This window comes from Martes martes (assembly GCF_963455335.1).
Source record: "Martes martes genome assembly, chromosome: 4".
NCBI lineage: Eukaryota > Metazoa > Chordata > Mammalia > Carnivora > Mustelidae > Martes > Martes martes.
In genome coordinates this window covers 174,388,311-174,409,420 of record NC_137891.1, presented here as the reverse complement: position 1 = coordinate 174,409,420, position 21,110 = coordinate 174,388,311, and the positions used below count along the sequence as shown (strand labels likewise).

General features: G+C 53.8%; 1 protein-coding gene across 1 annotated transcript in view; it reads right to left on the bottom strand.

Annotated features, from left to right (window-relative positions):
• ASAP3 (ArfGAP with SH3 domain, ankyrin repeat and PH domain 3) overlaps positions 1-21,110 on the bottom strand; it is a 47,055-nt gene that overhangs the window by 3,322 nt on the left and 22,623 nt on the right. Inside the window, 20 exon segments of the mRNA XM_080801270.1 lie at positions 65-172; positions 267-334; positions 905-1,020; positions 1,182-1,267; positions 2,257-2,434; positions 2,690-2,784; positions 3,020-3,153; positions 3,242-3,435; positions 3,609-3,657; positions 4,809-4,896; positions 5,209-5,278; positions 6,220-6,335; positions 6,518-6,604; positions 6,755-6,830; positions 7,267-7,352; positions 7,571-7,682; positions 14,692-14,741; positions 15,956-16,030; positions 17,926-18,071; positions 18,163-18,235. Coding sequence (XP_080657396.1) covers positions 65-172; positions 267-334; positions 905-1,020; positions 1,182-1,267; positions 2,257-2,434; positions 2,690-2,784; positions 3,020-3,153; positions 3,242-3,435; positions 3,609-3,657; positions 4,809-4,896; positions 5,209-5,278; positions 6,220-6,335; positions 6,518-6,604; positions 6,755-6,830; positions 7,267-7,352; positions 7,571-7,682; positions 14,692-14,741; positions 15,956-16,030; positions 17,926-18,071; positions 18,163-18,235 — 2,007 coding nt within the window.

Here is a 21,110-nt window from a genome sequence, read left to right as displayed (position 1 = left end):
GCCAGGCCCAACTGGGCTCCTTCCATGACCTAACAAAGGCCTGAACGATGGGGCTGGGACCCACCTTCTCTTCCTCGTCCTCCTCACTGTCAGAGCCAGGCTCAGGGGAGATTCCCCAGTTGTAGTCCACGTGCAGAGGGAAGGCGAGGGTCCCAGCCTGGGCCTGCTCCAGCTGCCAATAACAAAGCCCTGGCAGTTCAGAGGGTCAGGGGCTCAGCAGAGAGACAGAAAGGGTAAGGGGCTTCCCCTCCTTTCCTAGACCTCACCAGCTCCTCACACTCCTTGTGCTGCTTCTTCCTGGCTATGTCCAGAGCTGTCTCTCCTGCCTCGTTCACTGTGAGGGGTAAAGCCAAGGGTCACGGTCAAGGTCAAATGCATTCCAGCTTAGAGGTTATGATGGGCCTCTGGAATCAGACTGTGTTTGAATCTTGGCTCTGCTACTTCCTGGCTGTGTGATCTTGGGCAAGTTACCTAGCGTTTCTGGGCCTTGATTTTCTTATCTATAAAATAAGTGTAATACTTGTAACCTCCTGACGAGGCTGTCGTGAAGACTAAAAGAGTTACTATGCCGGTAAATAGTGGCTATCATAATCATTATTATTTGTGTTCAGCTAGTATTTACTTGGTTAGGTACTTTCAGAAACATCATTTTATGTTCCTTGCAGGTCTGCTAGGCCAGTGGTATTATACCCACTTTACACACGAGGAAGCTGAGGTTCCAGAGATGAATGGACAAATCCCAAGGTCACAGAGGTGGTCAGAGGCAAGCCAGGATTAGAACCCAAGTCTGTCTGCAAAGTCCGTGCTTGTTACCTGCACCCTCGGTCTGGGAAGAGGGCAGGAAGTTCCGCACCAGGGGCAGGAAAGAATGGAAGTCTGCTGGGGGACGTGCTGGGAGCCCCACCTGTGCCGAGCGAAGCTCTCCCTTTCAGCAGCAGCTTGAGGCAGTCAGGTTGGTTGTAGAGAGCAGCCCAGTGCAGAGCGCTGTTCCCGTCAGCAGCCTTGGCATCCAGGTGACCTCTGCGGAGGGGAGGACAGGGAGGCAGGAAGGGGAACAGACAGGGGAAGGGGTCAAAGTCAGGGAGAAAAAGTGGCGGGGGGAGGATTGTGGAGAAGAGAAAGGAACGGGACGGGGGTGGAGGAGGATGAGGAGGTGGGCAGACGGGCAGGGAGGCTCTCACCCATTTTGGATGATGAAGTCCACCAGGGGCAAGGAGGCAGGGCTGGCGACTCTGATGGCCAAGTGCAGGGCGAGCTCTCCAGGTGCCTGGGTACACGTCCATACCTCTGAGACTCCCCCAGTTCACCTGCCCCCAACCCAATATCACCCTTTTAAACTCTTGCTGCCCCCTGACATCTCCAGATATAAAGCTGCCAGAACCCTGAGAGAGGAGACTGCGGAGAGGGAGTCTTATGTTTGGGAGGAGAGACCCTTCCTCCATGCTTCCTTCCGTGGCTCTGCCTCCCAGTAACACGTGCTTCCCAAATTCGGTTCTTGGCCCCGGCCTTTCTCTCTCTGCTCCTCTCTCTCTCGCTGGTCCCCTGAGAGCTCAGCTAACCTCAGGCTTTCAGCTCTCACTCATGTGCAGGCTGTTCCAAATTCTTACCTCATCTAAGTGCTGCACCCTCACTGCCCACTGGACAGTCCCATCAAGATATCAGACAGTTCAAAGACATGACATCCACTTTTCATCTACAGTCAGCAACTCCTGCCAGTTTAACCTTTCAGACGTCTCTGATACCCTTCCCCTCCCAACTCCCTGGCTCATGAGATATTTGCTACCAGAATCACCAATGCAACAGGCTTCCCTGATCTAATCTGACTCACCTTTACCCATGTCCAAGGTTAGTCAAGGAAAAAGAAAGATACTAACATTTCTTGCACACATATTATGCACTTGGCCCTTTAAACACATGCTTCATTCTCACTTCAACCCTGAGGTGCTATCATCCACCCATTTCACAGATGAGAAATGGAGGCTCAGAGAAGTGAAGTCACCTGTTCTAGATCACACAGCTAGGAAAACACAGACCTGTTCTAGATCTAGTTAGGAAAACACAGAGCCAGGACTCTGGCCCAGGTCTGCCCCACAGAAGTGCTCTGTCCCATTTACTCCATTTACCCCTCCAACAGGTGGGGTTTGAACAGATGTCGGGGGGGGAGGGGAGCAGAGGAGAGTGACAGCTGGTCCTGGAGAAGGACCCGGGAGTATGAGAGGGGGTGGGATATAAGTGGCCCTTGGAGGGGGTCCTCACCTGTCCCTCAGGCCCAGGCAGCAGCTGTCCAAAGTCCTGCCCGTTAGCAAAGGCCTCCAGTACTGACAGGAGGTCCCGGTTGCAAATGGCCGTCCGGAGTCTCTGAGGCTCAGGTGTGGACCGCCGGGCAAACCTGTGTTCCACATACTTGGCCACGATGTAGTCCCTGCGCGTGCTCCTGCCAAAGTCAACCACAGTCTCAGAGCATCAGCCGTTTCCACTCCGCTGACCCCTGGAACCATCCTACAGGAGCTACGGATCTCCCCCTGCCCCCTCCCCCCTCCCCACCGAACCATGTCCTGGCCTCTTCCAGATCTGCGGCTCCCTTCTCCCTAGACTTCTGGTCCAAGATCCTCCTGAGACTACGAGAGCTGGAGAAGCCGAATCCCCAGCCAGGACGCACGGCCCGACCCCCATCTGAGAATCCCCTTACATGTCACTCTCAGCTGAGGGTTTAGGGCCGCCTTGTGCGGGCAGCTGGGCCTCCATGACCTCATTGAAGCGCGTGTTTCCGATGTTCAAGGCCAGCTGGGGTCGCAGGAAAGCGGTGGGGTAAGACCGGTGCTTAGGACAGCGCCCCTGGAGGACGGAGCCTCCAGAGGCCCGATCCCGACCCTCCCCTTTCCGGATCTTCAGGATCCTGCCCCACCTCGCCCCGCCCCGCCCGACCCGAGCGCAAAACCCTGGGGCAGAGCCAGTCGGCCCAAGCCCCGCCCCGGCGAAGCCACGCCCCCAACCCCCTCTGGCCCCGCCCCGCCCTCACCAATAGCTCGGAGGGGCCCAGCAGGTCCAAGGTGAGGGACTGCATGCGCGAGAAGCGCACGCCCAGCTCGCGGTGGACGCCCGAGCACTGGATGCAGGTGAGCACGCCCAGGTTGGTGCTGAGCCACGTGGGGTCTGCAAAGGAGAGCGGCTCGTGCCTGGAGGCGCCGGCCCTTCCCCTCCGCTGCCAGCTCCCTCCTCTCTCCCCACACCTCTGGCCCACCTGCAGCCCCGCAGTCGCAGCACTGGCCATTCCCGGGCCTGCTCTTCACCTCGGCGATGAGCAGCTTCGTGAGGTCCTGGGGCTCCCCGTCCAGCCCGGAGCCCCCCCAGGGTCCCGGGCCACCGCCGCTGGGCTCCGCGAGGAAGGCACTGCTCAAGGCCTCATCCTTGCTGTTCTGTAACACTGACACCCACCTACGGAAAGGGTGCGAGGGGGCATGGGAGTGATACCCGCAGGGGTGGGGTCACCTGGCTGGGAGGTAGATAAGGCTCCCCTGTCCCCACCCCCAGGTTGTCTCCAGCTGGGAGGGGAGTGGGGAGAGACAGGGGAGGGGGGTGTGTAGAAAGGGGGGGGTGGTGTCACTCACGCCTCACACTCATGTTCATCTTCTGCCTGGAAGTGGTATGTCCTGTTGTCTGTGGGGAGAGGGGGTATGTCTGGCCCACAGAAATCCAAGGAGCCCTCACCCAGCCCATGGGGTCCAGGTGGAGCTTTGTCTCTGTGGAACCAGACTCTACCTAGCTGGGAGTTGGGGGGTGGATAATGGTGGGCAGGATAGTGGCTGGCAGCATGGTCTATTTCTCAGAAGTCACCTCCAAAGGAGGATCCTACCAAGGCCCCCCTGTTCCAGGACCACCCTCCCCCCAACCCCAGCTCAGAGACAGGGTATCCTCCAAACCTACTGCCACCACCCCACATGGGCCCTCAGCCTCCTGTCTGGTCTCCCTGCTCCCCAACTCCCCCTTCCCCCATCTGTACCATCTGCCAGACTGTTGTGCCCAAGGTTCTGATCTCATCAGGCCACCCCTTCTTCAGGACCCTCTGTGGCTCCCTATTGCCAGGAAATAAGGTCCGAAACTTTAAGAGGCATTCCCAGGCTTCATCTCCCACCACTCTCCTCTGTGAACTCTGTACTCTGGTCAGCCTGGTCAGACCCACTCTCCAGCTCCCATGCCTTTCATCATGCCAGTCCCATCTCCTGAAACGTCCTCCCCCAAACTCAGCGTTCTCTGTCCTTCAAGGCTACACTCAAAGGCTTTCTCCTCCAAGCAGCCTTTCCCGATTCCCCACAGCAGGGCAGGCCTTCCCCTCCCTTATCTTTGACAGTGCTATATCTGTACCTCTCTTCTGGATACTCCCCATCATCTTACTGGGTCCACACATTACATCCCTGCTAGAGAGAATCCCTGCCCTAGAATGAGATCTATGTCTTTCTCAGCCTGCACCAGCCCCCACGTAAAACCTGGCACCAAAGCCTCCAAAGGATGAAGAGTGAAAATGTTAAAGAAATAACTTCCAAAGCCGAATTACCCAAATCCATCCAAATATACTTTACAGAAATAATATTTAATGTGAAATGGGGGTGCATTTTAATATTTAATAGTCTGTGGAGTAAAGCCTCTAAAAAGAGCATCCAGGGCCTCAGGTATCTGATGCCTGCAGGGCCAGCTGTCTGGTAAACACACAGGGGACTGGACACAGGGCCCTAACTGAAGCCTCCCAGGAGCCAGCAGGTCTCTTAGAGACGCACTGGGTAGTTGTGGGGGAGGATACGGGAACTACTCACGAGTCACCAAGTCAAAGCACTTTTTCTCATCAGGGTTTGGCCTCACTTGGCACGTCAGCAGGGTCAGCTTCACTGGGGGCCGGTTTATCTGTGGGAATTTGGGGAGAGAGGATACATGTTCCCCTCTGGGTCTCCCAAACTCGCAGGCCTCCATTTTCCCAGTCTGTTAAATGGGCATAATTGTCCTGTTCCGGTTCATGGCTCCCCTCTCCCGGCGCCTCAGGGATGTGGAGTGTGGGCCAAGATTAGGTTAAGAGCTTTGAGTCCCAGCCTTCCTCCCACAGTGGGTCTCCAGGGATCTGGATCCAGGTTTGGGGGCCAGGGCTGGAGGGAGGGTTTGACACTTGTTTGTTCAGAAGAGAAGAGAGGACCTATCGATTGTGCCCCCTCCAGGCCTCACCGTGCTGTGGGAGATGGTCAGGCAGCCATACTTGACTCCACACTTCCTTTTCTGCCAGACTCTTCGAATTCTAGAGCCCAGAGGGATAGAGAGACACTGACCCAAGGCTCACACCTAATTCCCCTGTATCAGAAAACAGAGTCCTGGACCAGGTCCCCGGCCCCACCCATCTGACCTCCAGACACTCCTCTTCATCCCCTGACTCCTACACCCCTTACTTTCTGGGGCTCCCTTCTGATGGTGGAGACATAGTCTTGCCCTGAGGTACCTCCCAGTCTGATGGGGGAAACATAGCCCCCACTCTCTGGGAATCCTTATTCCGAAGGAGATCACGTGACCCTGGCCTTCTGAGAGCCGCTAGTCTGATAAAGGAGACACAGCTCCAGACTTTAGGGAACTCCCAGACTGAAAGGAGGATCAGGCTCTCGACCACAACAGCTGCATTACGATTAAGGACAAAGCAAGATAAATATTGAGACCCCCCCCCAAAATAAAATTGGCAAATCCATGATCCAAAGCTACTTAACACTTCTTCAAGAAGCAAATATTAATTAGTATACCAAAATTATTATTCTCTGATAAAAACTGATTAGTCAGGAGAAATGGGAACATACCATGGAGACTTTGCATTTCATACACTGATTTTTTTTTTTTTTTTTTTTTTTTTTTTTTTTACACCAGGGAGCAAGGCACATCAACACTTTCATTTCCAGGCATACTCAGTATATTACAGAGGTTCAAAGGAAGGGCACGGGGATGCTCTAGGGCATAATAAGTGCTCAGTAACTGCTAGCAGCTGCTTTGATCCTTTTTCAAGTTAGGAACAACCAGTGACTTCTAGGAGTTCACGTGCTTAGGATTCGGAGGATTTTGCATTGCTAGAGTGGAGGGTTCTGGAACCCACAGAGTCTACGTAAATGATGAGAACGGCTCCCCCGGGCAGCTCCCCCAACTGTCATTTACTGGCCGTGTGGCTTTGGGCAAGTTAGTCAAGCTCTCGGGGTCACTTACCCGTCACTCTTCTTGTAGAGAAAGCCCACCTTCTCCGTCCCAAACTGCTTGTTGCCTTGGTGCTGATGGATGCTGTAGCCCCCGCCGCCTCCCGAGTTCTTCCGGCTCAGAGTCTCCTGTTCCTCCGACAGGCAAAGGAGACAAGGAGACCTTAGGGCGTCTGGGTGGGCAGAGCCTCATTCTGCAGGGGCCCCTCTCAGACACTTCTCAAGGGACCCTTGAAGTGGGTCCCCCTCTCCCTCCCTCCACGGCGGGCCTTGGGAGAAGGCGTTCCCTTGGGGATGATTCGGGGGCTGACCTCTCTGCTGTCAAGCTGCAGTGTCCCTCGGAGGGAGTCCCGGAGCCGGGTCAGCTTCTGGAGCTCCTCCTCTTGGACTTGACGGAGCTGTGGAACAGAGGACCCCTCCGTCAGCCAGCGGACGGGCCAGGCGCACGGCCCAGACCGAGACGAGCAGAGGCCAGCTCTCCCCACCCTCAGGCTCCCCCCGGAAAGACAGGGGCTTGACCAGGTCCCCAAGGCCGAGGCCCAACTTACCGCATGTACAGAGGCTGCCAGCTTCTCGATGAAGGGGGACAGGCTCTGAGCGGCCTTCCAGCCGTCTTGGAAAAAGCTAAGAGGTGTGAGGCCCAACAAGGGATGAGAAAGATGAGAAAGAGGATGTGTGGGAGAAGGTGCTCCAAGGATCACGGGGCACCTGGGGGCAGTGTTCTCTGTCAGGTGGGAGCCCGCTCTCCGGAGCCCAAGTTGTCTGGGTCTAGATCCCACTTACTAGCTGGGGGATGTTAGTAAACCTGAGGCTTAGTTTCTGAGGAGAAAATGGGTTGCTGGGGATTGAGTGGGAGCCAATGTGTACGAGAACGTACTTAGCACCTGATACACGGTGAACACCCCCTTAAGGGAAGCTGTACAAAGCATCACCAACAAGGCACAGACAGAGTCCTTGAGGGCCTGCCAGACCCTGGGGAGGGGCCTTGTTTTGTGTTGCCTGAAGGGTTAAGGGGCAAGGACCATGGCATGGGGGGGGTGGGGACAGGGCAGAGACCTACTTGTGCTGGGCGTGGAAGAACTTGATGAGGCTCTGCAGGAAATCAGGACCCTGCTTCAGCTGGCTCTCCCCGGCTCTCAGCAGATACTGGGGAAGGAGCAGGGCCAAGCACGCAGTGTGAGCAGAAGCGGAATCCTGGGGGCAAGGGGGCTGCTGTCCCCATCCCAGGCTCATCTTCTTGGCCATCACTGAACCTTGGTGCCAACCCTCTGGGCCAGAACCTGTGACTGGGCCCCCCTGGGGGCTCAGGAGACGAAGACAGGAAGACATATCCCGCCCCGCCCTCACCCCTGCAGCATCCTTACCTCACACATGTGCAGCTGGAAGACGCGCCGCTCTCTCTGAGTGTCCTGGGCCACCTCCCCAGGCGCCCCTCCTGTCACCCGGGCTCGGTCCCTCTCCTTCTCCAGCCTGGCCCTAGGCCCCAAGGAAAGAGAAACCTGAACAACTCTCACTGGGGCCCCTTTCATGTCCCACCACCTCCCCACGCTCCTCTCTGCCACGAGCACACGAGAGCGAGGGGGCCTCCCGTGCGCCAGCCATGTGGCAGGGCGGGGGGACAGCGGTGAACGAGGCAGATTCGGGAACCCACGGGCTGGTGGATCAGATCCCAGCCATCAAGAGAGCCACAGAAAGCTAAAATGGGGATCCGCAGGAAGCGCTGCCTGAGGTGAGAGCTGAGGTCTGCGGAGTTGCCAGGAGGAAGCTAGGAGCATCAGACCCTGCTACGGCTGGAGGCAGGAGGCCTCCGGGCTCAGGAGTGGAGGCGGAGAGGAGGTGGTTCCCTGGCTCCCGGTGAGGGACAGAGGGGCCCGATCACACAGGGCCTGCTTCAGATCATGTCAGGGTTCCCAAGAGCAGTGGGAAGGACTGGAAGGTTTTTATGCAGGAAGTGATGGGCTTAGATGAGGGCCAGGTGAGGTCTGGGGTGACCAGTGTGATTTTGCTGGGAGGGGTTTAGGACCACATGGCTTAAAGGATCACCAAGCACCTTCATGCTCTGAGCCACGGAACCTCCCAGGTAAAGCTTAGCAAACCCTTGTGTTTTTTTTTTGTTTTTTTTTTTTTTAATTTATTTGACAGACAGATCACAAGTAGGCAGAGAGGCAGGCAGAGAGGGGTGGGGGAAGCAGGCTCCCTGCTGAGCAGAGAGCCCGATGCGGGGCTCAATGCCAGGACCCTGGGATTATGACCTGAGCTGAAGGCAGAGGCTTAACTCACTGAGCCACCCAGGCGCCCCCAAACCCGCATTTTCTTTGTGAGTGAAGACGGGGCCTCCTGGGCTTGCAGCTGAGAGCAACCTGGGCCTTGCCCCCACAGATCTCAAGGGTTGGCTGTTTTCCCTCTTTGGGGATGGGTGGATCTGTGTGCAAATGATTTCCTGGAAACCCCACGCCCAGCAGCCCACCCACTCTCAGCCGGAGAGTGTTTCCACATCTGGGGCTGGGCACCTGTCACCACAGTTCCTCTGTCAAGGAGATGTCTTACTTATCAGTGGCGTTTTCAAGTAGGTGCCAGCCCCAAGCAAAGACAGCTGTGGGATACATGACAAACATCACTCCCCCCTGCCTTGGTCTCCCCATCTGCAAAACGGGGATCCTTCTCTGTACCCAGATGAGACAGAGGACACAGCAGACTTAGCACACAGAAGACCCTACAGCTATTATTATCACAGGTCCCTCTAGGCCTTAGTTTCCCCATCTGGAAAGTGGGGAAGCAATGGCCTAGGCAGAGTTCATTCTGGCTTTAAAGTTCCAGGTCCCTCTGGGGTCAGGCCTCTGGGATAGTGTTTATACACAGAATCTGTCCCTGGAGAACCAGAGAGCAGCTTCTCAACCCTGGAACTACAGATACTTTGATCAGATGATTCTGATGTGGGGGCTGTTCCGTGGATGTAGGATGTTTGGAATCTCTACCCACAAGGCTCCTGTAGCCTCTCCCAGTTTTGACAGCCAGAGATGTCTCCCGGGGGTGATGTGGGGGCACAGAATCACCCCCGACTGAGAAACCACTGCTTTAGGATGCAATTCTGTAGGTTTTCTAGAAAAAATTTCTTAGGAGTGACTCTTTTACATTTCCCTAAGACTTGATGATATCCCAAGAGGGAGTCTGTAACAGGGTAGTGGAGTTAGGGTGGGGACTGACCCTATGACCTGGGCCTCCTGGGGGGTCATGACAGATGCTTTTTGGGGGATCTGATGATGAGCAGCAGAGAGAGGTGCTGGCTAGGCCAGCAGGGTGTCAGCAGTAAGCCTGGCTGGCAGCTTGCTAAGGAGGGTGGGAGACAGAGAGGGCAGAGCTGCTGGCAGGGGCAGGGGAATCTCCTGCAGACATTGCTACCACATCTTTCAAAAGTAAAAAATGAAAAACAAGCTAAATGTCTATCAGGAGGAAGTAGTTAAATTATGCTATGGCCAGCTACAGGAATACTATGCAACTGTTAAAAAGGATGAGGAAGCTCTGTATGTACTAACATTGAGGGACATCTGCTCCAGAGTAAATGGACAAAAAGGAAGCACCATACGGTACAGTGGCTAGAAATGCACAGTCTGGGTTTGAATGGCAGCTCTCTCACCCAACTTTTTTTTTTTTTTAAGATTTTTTTTTTTTTTTGATAGAGATTACAAGTAGGCAGAGAGGCAGGCAGGGAGAGAGGAGGAAGCAGGCTCCCCGCTGAGCAGAGAGCCCAATGCGGGGCTCAATCCCAGGACCCTGAGACCATGACCCGAGCCGAAGGCAGAGGCTTAACCCACTGAGCCACCTGGGCGCCCCTCTCTCACCCAACTTTTATAAAACTTTCTAAGCTTTAGTTCACCCATTTCAAAAACAAGACAAATACTGTTTTGTTCTCCGATGGTATAACGCATGGTATGGTCCCTGGCCTACGGTAAGCCCTCAATAAGTAGCAAGATTATGATGATGCTAGTGATATTGACAGTTATGGTAATAACTGCTGGTGATTCCTTTATTTTTTTTTAATTTTACTTATTCATTTGAGAGAGAGAGCAAGCAAGCACCAGCAGGGGGAGCAGCAGGGGGAGAGGGAGAAGCAGGCTCCCCACTGAGCAGGGAGCCCAACTCGGGGCTCAATCTCAGGACCCTGGGATCACGACCCAAGCCAAAGGCAGACGCTCAACCAACTGAGCCACCTGGTGATTCCTTTAGATAATGTGTGTGTGTGTGTGTGTGTGTGTGTGTGTGTGTGTGTGTTAGCATAGGGTGCTTCCTTATTTATTTATTTAATTGGGGCGGCTACTGGCGCTAGTGGAGATTAAAGGACAGAAGCTAGGTAGCTCAGGATGAAAACAAGCTGTAAAGTACTTTGAACGGCTTTGTGAATTACCATAGCTCTGTTCCTCCGTTTCCACTAAGGTAACGTAAGAAATTTACCCTGCCAAAGCTGACCTGGCCACCTGAGATGACCTGCCAACCTCAAACTGCCAGCTGGGGAGTTCTTTTTATTCTCTCACGCCCTGGCCAGAAAAGAGCACCACTCCGATTCCTTCAATGTCCTCAACGGTTCACCAGTGGTTTCTAAACATTTCAACTGTTGGAAATCTTTTATTTCCTTCGAATGGAGTTGCCGCAAGAGGAGTAAAATGAATAGGGAGTGAGAAGCAGGGAAATGCTAGTTCCTGAGGGGACTGAGAGAAATGGAAAGGGGACTTGGGGGACAGTCTAGTATTCAGACGGGGAGTGAGGGGGGCGGCGAGGAGGATGGCGGGAGAGGAAAGGAATCAAAACGAATCGTGTATCTGCCAGCCTGACCCCTTGAACAGCCTCTCCTGTGATGCCTCCTCCCCTCCACCTCCACCCAAACCAAACCACCTGTCTTTTCTGCCACCCCAGTGCTGACACCATCCCCGTGGCACCATCGCTTTGTATTTCCGTCACTTATCGACCCACCTCTCTTCTCGCTTACAAACCAGCAGGGACTGTGGTGGTGTTTTTTCCCTTACTTCTTACCTATAAGTTGGGGACAGTAACAGCCCCTTTCCCTGACGAGGGGAGTCAGTCTGATGATAGATCTAAAGAGCTTATCACAGTTCCTTGGACAGAGGAAGCTCTTAAATGAGTACAAGTATCAGCTGCTATTATTACTAATTATTATTTTTAAGCACTAATACTATGCGGGGTGCTCTGCCAGACCCTTCACATACTAACGCGATAACCCCGTGGGGCAGGATTCATTACCCCATTTTATAGTTGGGGAGCCTGAGGCTGAGACGGGTCACAGATTGCTCTGCTGTTAAGTGCTAGAGCTAGGATTTGGCTCCAGGTCTGTCTGACGATAGAGCCTTGGGGATGACACTGGTAACCAACACGTGCCTCAGATTTTCTCCATCCCTCCTGTCCTGCCTGGTCTCCCCGCTGCCCCCACCCCCGCCAGCTGGTGACAGCACTGTGTCTTTTTTTTTCCGAAATGTATTTATTTATTTTTTAAATGTTAATTCCAGCATAGTTAACATATAGTTATATCTGTTTCAGGTGTACAGTATAGTGATGTGACAATTCTATACATTGCTCAGTGCTCGTCACGGTATGTGATTTATTTATTTGAGAGACAGAGCGTGAGGGGGAGGAGGCAGAGGGAGAGGGACAGAGGACCTCAAGCCAACTCCTGGCTGAACACGGAGGCCCATGCGGGGTTCAGTCCCACGACCCTGAGATCACAACCAAGCCGAAACCAAGAGTCGGCCGCTTAACTGACTACACCCCCCAGGCTCCCTGTAAGTGTACTTAACCCCCAGCATCTATTTCACCGCCCATGCCCCTCCCCCCAACCATGGTGTCTTTTCTGACAGGTCACAGTGAAGGATCGTTTTATACAAGATGAAGCCGAGCCCTAGAGAAGGGACTTGTTTGTCCCAGACCCCAAGCTGGTCAGGTGGGAATGGTAGGAGCCAAGGGTTCGGCTCCTGCCTCTCGGCCCCTTGCTGTGCTATTTTTGGTCTCGGTTCTGGTCTCAGAAAGATGGCCACTGGGTACTTGCTGATATGCAGTGCTAGACGCTTTACAGCCACATAAAGAGTATTACATGTAAGTAGAACATTAGATGTTCTACTGCATCTCCACGTCAACCCTGCCAGGTATCACCGGCGCTGTGTTTCAGATGAGGAAATGGACCTGCACATGAAACAACCGGGAAGAACTCGGCCCCTGCACAGGGCCTGGGATGCCTTTCTTCGCAGCTCCAGGCAGAGCGGGGAACCCACCCTCCTCTGTGACCAACCAGGAAGCGACTCCTGGTGGTATCCGACAGATGCTGTTCGGGGCCTTTCCAGCTGCTGCCCAGACCGGTGTGGGAGGAAGGAGGTGGAAATGCACAGAAACTCAGGGCTCGCCAATATCTAGCCATACCTGAAGCCCTTACAGAAACGAGTGTACACGGACACCTGTGCCGGGATGTGGAGCTCAGCCTGTGTAGCACCCATGGCAGGGGCTGGGAGGCCACAGAGCATAGGGACTCAGAGAGACCACCGGACTCAGAAGCTCTCGGGTCCAGATCGGGCCCTGGTGATACCTCACTGGAGAACTTTCACTGAGCCCCTCTCCCCACCAACTGCAGCATCTTTTCTCGAAACAACACCTTTCAGGCAAGAGCAAGATGGAACTCCGGTAAAAGCAGAACGGCCTGGAGGAGGCCGGGAGGTGGGGGTTATTCTTTCCATTTGGTACACGGTGTCCTGCGAGGCTGCAGGCTTGGTTAAGGAAACTCAGTAAGATGCAGGCCGTGTGGCGACCCCACATCCAAGCCCAAAGACAAAGACTGCCTGCGCGTGCGCGCCTGTCCCTGGGCCTCCCATGACAGCAGATGGCCATGCCCGCCACAGCTCCTGTGACCTTCACCCCGGGATCTACATGCACAGCCGCAGTGTAGATGGGGATACTGCTGGCATGGGGGTCGGGGGGATGTCCTGGCCTTCCTTCAGCCTCAGGAGGTCCCCATGGCCCTGGGGCTGGAGGAACCATAAAGCTCCAGGATCTACTTCTTAGAATGATCCTACACAAGCAATAATTATGGGTGGGAGCCAAGATCTCGTTTCAAGGGGCACCTGGGTGGCTCAGTGGATTAAAGTCTCTGCCTTCGGCTCAGGTCATGATCTCAGGGTCCTGGGATCGAGCCCCGCATCGGGTTCTCTGCTCCGCAGGGAGCCTGCTTCCTCCTCTCTCTCTGCCTGTCTCTTTGCCTGGTTGTGATTTCTCTCTGTCAAATAAATAAAATATTAAAAAAAAAAAAAAAGATCTCGTTTCAAGGATGCTTCCCCAAAGGCAGGGAAGACAAAATACGTTACGAATCATGCATATGTTGGCACCCATTTAAGTGACATCGTATAAGAATATGTAACGATGGAAAGATGGTCATGATGTATTTTTAAGTAAAAAAAAAGGTGTGATTATTATGTTCTCAGTTTTGTAAAATTATTTCTTTATGCATAGAAAAATGACTAGAAAGCTGTTACTACTTGAGGCTCGGAAATTAAGAATTTTCCTCTTGGTTTTGGTAGTTTTCCCTACCCCCACGTTTTTAAGTGACAAAATGACAGGGTCCGCTCATACTATGTAAAAATATACAAACAACAGAGAAGTATGTCTAGTCCCCACGTTGCCCTAATCCTCTCTTAAGGATAATTAAAATGTTTTCTTCTTTTGCTTCTCCTTATTTTCTAAGTTATTCTCAACGGACACATACTGCTTTCGTGAAGTGCAAGAGAAAATTTTACAAACCGCCACCAAGTGCTCTGAGGTAGCCTGGGGAGGCCCTGGCAGAGTCCTGCAGACAGAGGAGTCTCTCTCAGGGGCAACTGGCTCCTTCTGTCCCCATGATGGCCCTGTAGCTGGTGAGAGGTCCAGTGTCTTGTGTGGTGAACCCAAGAGGCCTGGGTATGACCACAAACTCCCTTCCCTCCTCTATGTCCACCAAAATGTTCCGAGACACCACCTGGTGTTGCAGAAAGAGGATCAAGGAGCATGAATCCCCGTCCTACCTCTGCCTAGCTGTGTGGCCTTGGGCAAGTGACTTAACCCTTCTGAGCCTCCAATTCCTCGTCTGACAATCGGGACACTAACCCCTCCTGCACAGGGCTGAGTGCTTGTGAGGATTAAGTGGCTGGTATGTCAGGAAGTGATAGCTTCTTTCCATCCCTCTGCCCACATCTGGCACCACTGAGCAGAAGGGCCTCTGAGAGCAGCATCTTGAGGTCCCTTCACAACTGCATCCCTTTGGTGGTCTCGCAGTCCAGCCCCCAGACTCCCATCAGGCCTGGGCATAAATCGCCCCCTATGGAGACCCCTAGAGAGTGAGAGGCCATGCACTTGTGGGTGACATGTTCGGGCAGCACGGAAGTTCTCCCCAGTGTCTAGCCTCCTGCTGCAACACCGGCATCATTCCCCTGGGAAACCCACCCTGACTGCAGCCACTTACATTTTGGCTTCATAGTCCTTCCAGGCCTTCTCCAGCTGCTTTTTGGAATCCTGTGATTTAAAAAGAACAACGTGCCCAAAGGGGCACTTGGGGTCTGGAATCCGCCGCACACTTTGCTACCTTGAAGGCAACTTTGCGCTTTCATGCTCCCCTATGCTGCTCAGAGCCACAATCCAACTAACGCCTCCCCCCGCCCGGAGCCCTTACTGTAAACCCTGCCTCCCACCCACCCAAATAGACCCAACCGGCCCCCTTCTCAGGCCCCCCACCCACCCAAATAGACCCAACGGCCCCCTTCACCCACCCAACCTCCTCCCATAGCTGCTAAGAATCAGCTGGGTTTGGTGGGCCCTGGCCTGAGGTGTGGGAACATTTTGGGGTCTGCCCTAAGTCCTCTCTCTCAGAAGACAGAGATCACCATGAGGATGAGGATGGAAAGATGAAGTTCAGACTCGTCCCCCAACTTTACCCCACTCCTTCCTCCTGCCTGGTCCTAGATCATCCTCTCAACAGGAAGGGTATAGATAGAGGGACATATGCACAGAGAGGCTAACAAGCCTACCGAAGGCCACACAGCAAGCCAGTGACACCTGGCTGATCCTTGGCCTAGTTTGCCTGGGACGGCTCACACCCTTCAGAATTGCCCCATTCAGCCCAGGAGGGGGTGGGCAGGAAGCTGCCCAGCTGGTTTGGGTGGTTCCCAGGCTGGTGACTGGCCTTAGGCAAGAGGGAAGCCTCTGGGGGGAGGACAGAGTCTCCCCTGAGCCTTCTGGGACAGATTTCTCAGGCAGATTATTCTGTCACTTTCTTTGAGTCTGCTCTGCCTGGAGCGGGGACCTGCCAGGGCAGGGATGAGCCAAGCATGAGGGTCAAGAGCCCCAGAGCCCATCGTGGCTCTTCCGCCAACCGGCTGTATGAACTGTAAGCAGGTTACCAAACTCCCTGAGCCTCGGGTTTTCTCACCTGCAGAGCAGGGACGACAGTGCCTACAGAACCCACCTTGTGCGGCTGCTGTAAGAGTAGCCCGAGCTATCTCACATAAGGGCCCAGGCACACGGTAGGTCAGCCATCCTCGGCTGACCCCAGAGCCACGTCTTCCTGTCCTTCCAAGGGTCCCTAATATGGGGTCAGCACTCCCACAGTGATAGCCTCATTTGACCTGCGGCTTCAGCCCAGCCCTGCCTCCCCTCTGGTCTCCTGCCCACCGCTTTCTCCCTCCATCCCACCACCTTTGGGCACCCCCACTCCCCAAATGGGAACTCACCTGTCGCCCGTCCCTCAGTTGCCCCTTCAATAGACTGTCCAGGGGGAATGAGACGATGTTGTTCAGGTTTTGAACCTAGAAAGAGCAGAGACCCCCCAGACCCCACCCTGGGTGACCATCTTTCTGGCCCCAAGAGGCTAGGGGACAGCACTGGGAGGCAAAGGAGGGCACTGGGGGTAGAGGAGGTTGGGGAGAGAGAGGTGAGGGAGGAGGGTACCGGAGTGGCAGAGTGGGTCTCCCATAAGAGCTGTTACCACTGTCCCTGACTAACCGGCCTCATCACCTCACAGCTCTAGTAACATCCACGGTCAGTCCCATCTCTGGCCCTTTGCCTCCAGCATCCTCACCTGTCCCCTCAGACCCTGACTCTGAAGTGCCCATCTGTCATTTGTATATGGTTAGCTCCTTGTCTCCCCCATCATGTGAGGAACCCTTCCCCTGTGGTCATATGGGGTAAACACAGGAGCAGAGCTCATCAGGGTACCCCATCCCTGGGCCGTAGTGACTGTATCAGGAACATGACTCAAGCCAGCAAATCAGGGTCCTTCCTGCAACTTTCTGCCGAAGTCATGGTAGAGAGACTGTCTTTCTTCTGATAGTATTGTGAATCTGGGTCTGCTGGGCCACCTTGCCCACTGAGCAGACACAGAAACTATCTAAGAGAAAGAGAAGAGGCCTAAAGCCAGTTGCATACCTGGATTTCCCATTACAAGGGCCAATGAACTTCCTGTTTAAAAAATCCTAGTTTGGGGGCGCCTGGGTGGCTCAGTGGGTTAAAGCCTCTGCCTTTGGCTCAGGTCATGATCTCAGGGTCCTGGGATCAAGCCCCACATTGGGCTCTCTGCTCAGCGGGGAGCCTGCTTCCCTTCTTCTCTCTCTGCCTGCCTCTCTGCCTACTTGTGATCTCTGTCAAATAAATAAATAAAATCTTAAAATAAATAAATAAATAAATAATCCTAGTTTGAAAAAAAAAATCCTATTTCGAATAGAATCTCTATCATCTGGCAGCCCCGACTGCCTGTCTGATATTTCAGCTTACCTTTTAAGGTACAGCTTGGGTCTCCCCTACTCCAGGAAGCCTTCCTGACTACTCCTACTCAAGGCCTATGCTGACCTTCCCTTTCCAATTTTTTGTTTTAAAGATTTTATTTACTTTTTTAAGAGAGAGAGAGTATGCACGCACACAAGTTGGGGGGAGAGGCAGAGGGAGAAGCAGATTCCCCTGAGCGTGGAGCCTGACTCGGAGCTCGATCCCAGGATGCTGAGATCATGACCTGAGCCAAAGTCAGACACTGAATGGACTGAGCCACCCACGCGCCCCGTGACCTTCCCTTTTCTGAACTCTGGCAGCACCGGGCCTCTGACCCAACTTGCTGGGTTCTTGAGTTTGTCTTGGTGTGGTCCCACATCTCAGTTCCTGCCTCCCCCACTAGACTGTGGCTCTCTCAGGCACAGCCCGACTCTTTCCTGTGTCACCAACCCCCAGTACAATGCCAAGGATGGAGGAGACACTCAGCGAACCTTAGTTTGACCAAAGCAGGGGGAGGAGAGATAAAGACAAAAGCAATCACTAAATCAGTTGAACTCAAACGCCAAAGACCTACATAGAGGACAAGTGTGAGAGGCGGTGCTACGCAAAGAGATATAATAATGACAGACGCAAGAGTAGCAAACCCTTACTGAGCGCTTACTCGGGGCTGGGCACTTAACTTGCATGAGCCTCATCACAGCTCTGCGAGATGGCTACGTGACAGACATGGAGGGAGAGAGGGAGAGAGAACACGTAGGGGGAAAGTCAGACAAGAAGAAGAATGCAAAAGGGAGGTCAGAACTGGAAAGGGAATTGGGTCATTGGTCAAGGTCAAGGGAGACTGGAGGTCCAGGGCAACCCTGGACAGAGAGGTTCATAAGTTCGCTTGATTTATCCCGAGCCTAGGCTAAGGGTGGCTGAGAAAGGAACAGGTCCTCACCAGGTTCTTGAAAAGTGCAGCCACCTCACGGGTAAACACGGCCAAGTTCAGGAAGCCAGTGGACAGCTCATGACTGTTTTGGGACAAGTGGCTGTTGCCTAAGGACTCTACGGCCTCTCGGTACTGCTCCTCATTCTCCACATGGCCTGTGGAGGTAGGGAAAGGCAGAGTCAGTTCCATGCTGGGGCTGGGGAAGGGGCTGCTTGGCCAGCCTGGGCATCAGGCAGGCTCACTCACCAAGGCCGGAGCTGTGGATCGCCCGCACAGCCTTCTTTATTCTCTGTAAGATGACCTGGTCTCCTTCCAGCATCTGGAAGCAAATGCAGACAGAGTTCAGGGATGCTCAGCTGGGAGGGGTGCCTGACTCCAGGATCCCACCCTCCAAACACACATATAAAGTTTCTTCCCTCGGGCCCCCCAGCCCCCCTCCATACATGAACAGACCACCCTCTTCCACCCAGACCACACAGGACACCAGAGATCCGTCACAGCACTCCAGGAAGACCTACAGACTTCTCTCCCCAACCCCAATGCAGGCCAAGTAAACGCAGCGATTCCAAGGCACGTGGCGTAGTGAGGGGACGCCAGTCCTGGGTCTGAATCCTGACTCTGGCACTACCTAGAATATCGATCTAGACAGATCTGCTAACTTCTCTGAGCCTTGGGGGCTTTGTCTGCAAAATGGAGATGATACTACTGGCTCCTGGAAGTCCTGAGAGAATTAATGATTTGACAAAATCATTTGACAATCCAAAAATGCTTAGCAAAAGACCAGAGGAGAGAATGCAGACACATCTCTGTATTCTCGAAGACACAGACAGAAGAATGCTTGTTCCTCAAATCCCGGGCTCGGTAAGCAGACGGCCACACTATATATAAGCCACACTATACCCCGACTGGCAAGAACTGGTAGGACAGCACCAGGCAACCTCTGTGGGTTGCAGAATAGACAGCAGACGGGGAAGGCCAGGAGTTGTGATGGGGAGAAGCAGGCCTCACAGGCCCTGGCGGGGGGGGGGGGGGGCCAGGCTCAGCCAGAGATCCAAACCTCCTCCTTCAGTGGGGTGCGGATGCTCCAACCTCACGGACCCCTGATGAAATGTTGGTGAAGCTGGAAATTGTAGAACATCAGGGCTGAGAAAGGCTGACAGAACCACCCCTGAGGAGACTGAGGCCTGGAGAGGGCAGGGCCTGGCCCAGAGGCAAAGAGAGGGGCAGCCGCGGAGCTGGGCTTCCGTCCCCGCTCTAGCTCGGTGCTCTATCCTCATCCCCATCCCCCCACCCCTGCCACAGCCCCACCTATTTTGTCCGGTGACTAAAAAAAGGATCAGAGTTTATCTCCAAAGAGTTACCTTCAACGTGACAAGAGTTAGCAAACACATTGGGAACGGTTTCTCCAAAGACTGCGCACAGGAGGGCACGCATGGGGCAGAGCTCGGGGGCAATGTGGAATGTTCTCCGAAGCCCTGGGTGTGGGGGAAGCCTCGGGAGGGAGAGGGGTCTGGTTCCGAAGCTCTGCTCTAGTGCCCAGATGCTGTGTGACCTCCAGCAAGTTGCTTCCTGATTAGCTGTCCGTACAATGGGGGGAAATCATGCCTCTCTCTCAGGGTTATGAGATCGTATGTATGAGATGATGCACAGAGAGGGCCTAGTTTGGTGCTGAGCGTGGCCTCAAAGAACAGCACCTATGGTCATTATCGGTACTTGTGGCTAGAAGGGTCCGCCACACTCTGTGCACGTTTCCTACAGGGACTAGAAAGCTAACATTCTCCTCCCTGAGTATAGAGGGAATATATGAATATAGTATATTCATGTTGGGGACATGTGACTCTGGGACAGTGGAGGCCCATCCCAGGGCTGAAGGAAAAATGTCAAGGAATTAGGGAGATGGGGGGGACAGGAGGCCGTATCTGAACCAGCTAACAAACTCAGACACTACCAAAGAAACAAAGACATGAGGGGAGAACTAGGACATCACGATAGTTCCCAAAGACCCAGAGGGGGGCACACGCATTCGCCGAAGCCCTTGATCCCCACCTTGAGACTTGACAGGGAAAGCGAAGACACGATTAATTTAGGGACCTCTGACTTTACTCCAGTAGTGCGGACCACAGATATGAATGATTTCCAAAGAGACTTAAAAACTCCTGGAAAGGGGGCGCCTGGGTGGCTGGGTCGGTTAAGCCTCTGACTCTTGATTTCCGCTCAGGTTATGCATGATCTCAGGGTCCTGGGATTGAGCCCTACGTTGGGCTCCACATACAGCAAGGAGTCTGCTTCTCTTTCTCCCTCTGTCACTCCCCCGCCCTCATGAACGCTCTCTCTCAAATAAATACATAAAAATAAAATCTTTAAAAAAGGGGAAAGCTCCCCAAAAGGCAGATCCATGTGCCTAGCACAGAGAAAATACCCACTAGTTGTTTACCTAAATGAACATTTTGCAAAGTCCCGGGACATGGACCTGAGGAGTCTGTGTCCCTGCTGTAGATACTTTTGGGGGAGTCTCTCCACCCCATGATACCTGTTCTCGGAAAACTGCCCTCCTCCCCTCTAGAGGCGGGTCCTTTATTACCTTGTTTGTTTGTTCTAGCCAGAGTAGACCAGACCAGGGTGACACCTGATCCAGGCTGGCCCCAACAGCTTCTCTCTCCAAGGAACTTGGAATGGGGTTCTGGGAAGTTGGCTAATTGATCTGAAGTACTCAAGCTGGGACATCTTTCCCACCATGGGCAAAGACAAAAGAACAAGGCAGATATATAGAAAGAAGCAAATGAGACCCATGGTGCCCCAGAAAACCAGAAGAAAAAGGCTGCTCTGGTTTCTGGCAAATCTCCAGATCCTGCACCCCGAGAGGCTCCTTGGGTCTTCATGAAATATCCTTGAATGCACGCAACAAATTCCCCTTCATGCTTAAGCTGCTTTGAGAGCATCTCTCTTCCCTGCAGCATGGCAGAGCCTGCTGGTTGGCTCTCGGTGTCCATTCTCTCTTCTTCCTTTGCAGTTAAGAATACTGACTTTTGGGGCGCCTGGGTGGCTCAGTGGGTTAAGCCTCTGTCTTCGGCTCAGGTTATGATGTCAGGTTCCTGAGACTGAGCCCTGCATCGGGCTTTCTGCTCAGCGGGGAGCCTGCTTCCCCCTCTCTCTCTGCCTGCCTCTGGCTACTTGAGATCTCTCTGTCAAATAAA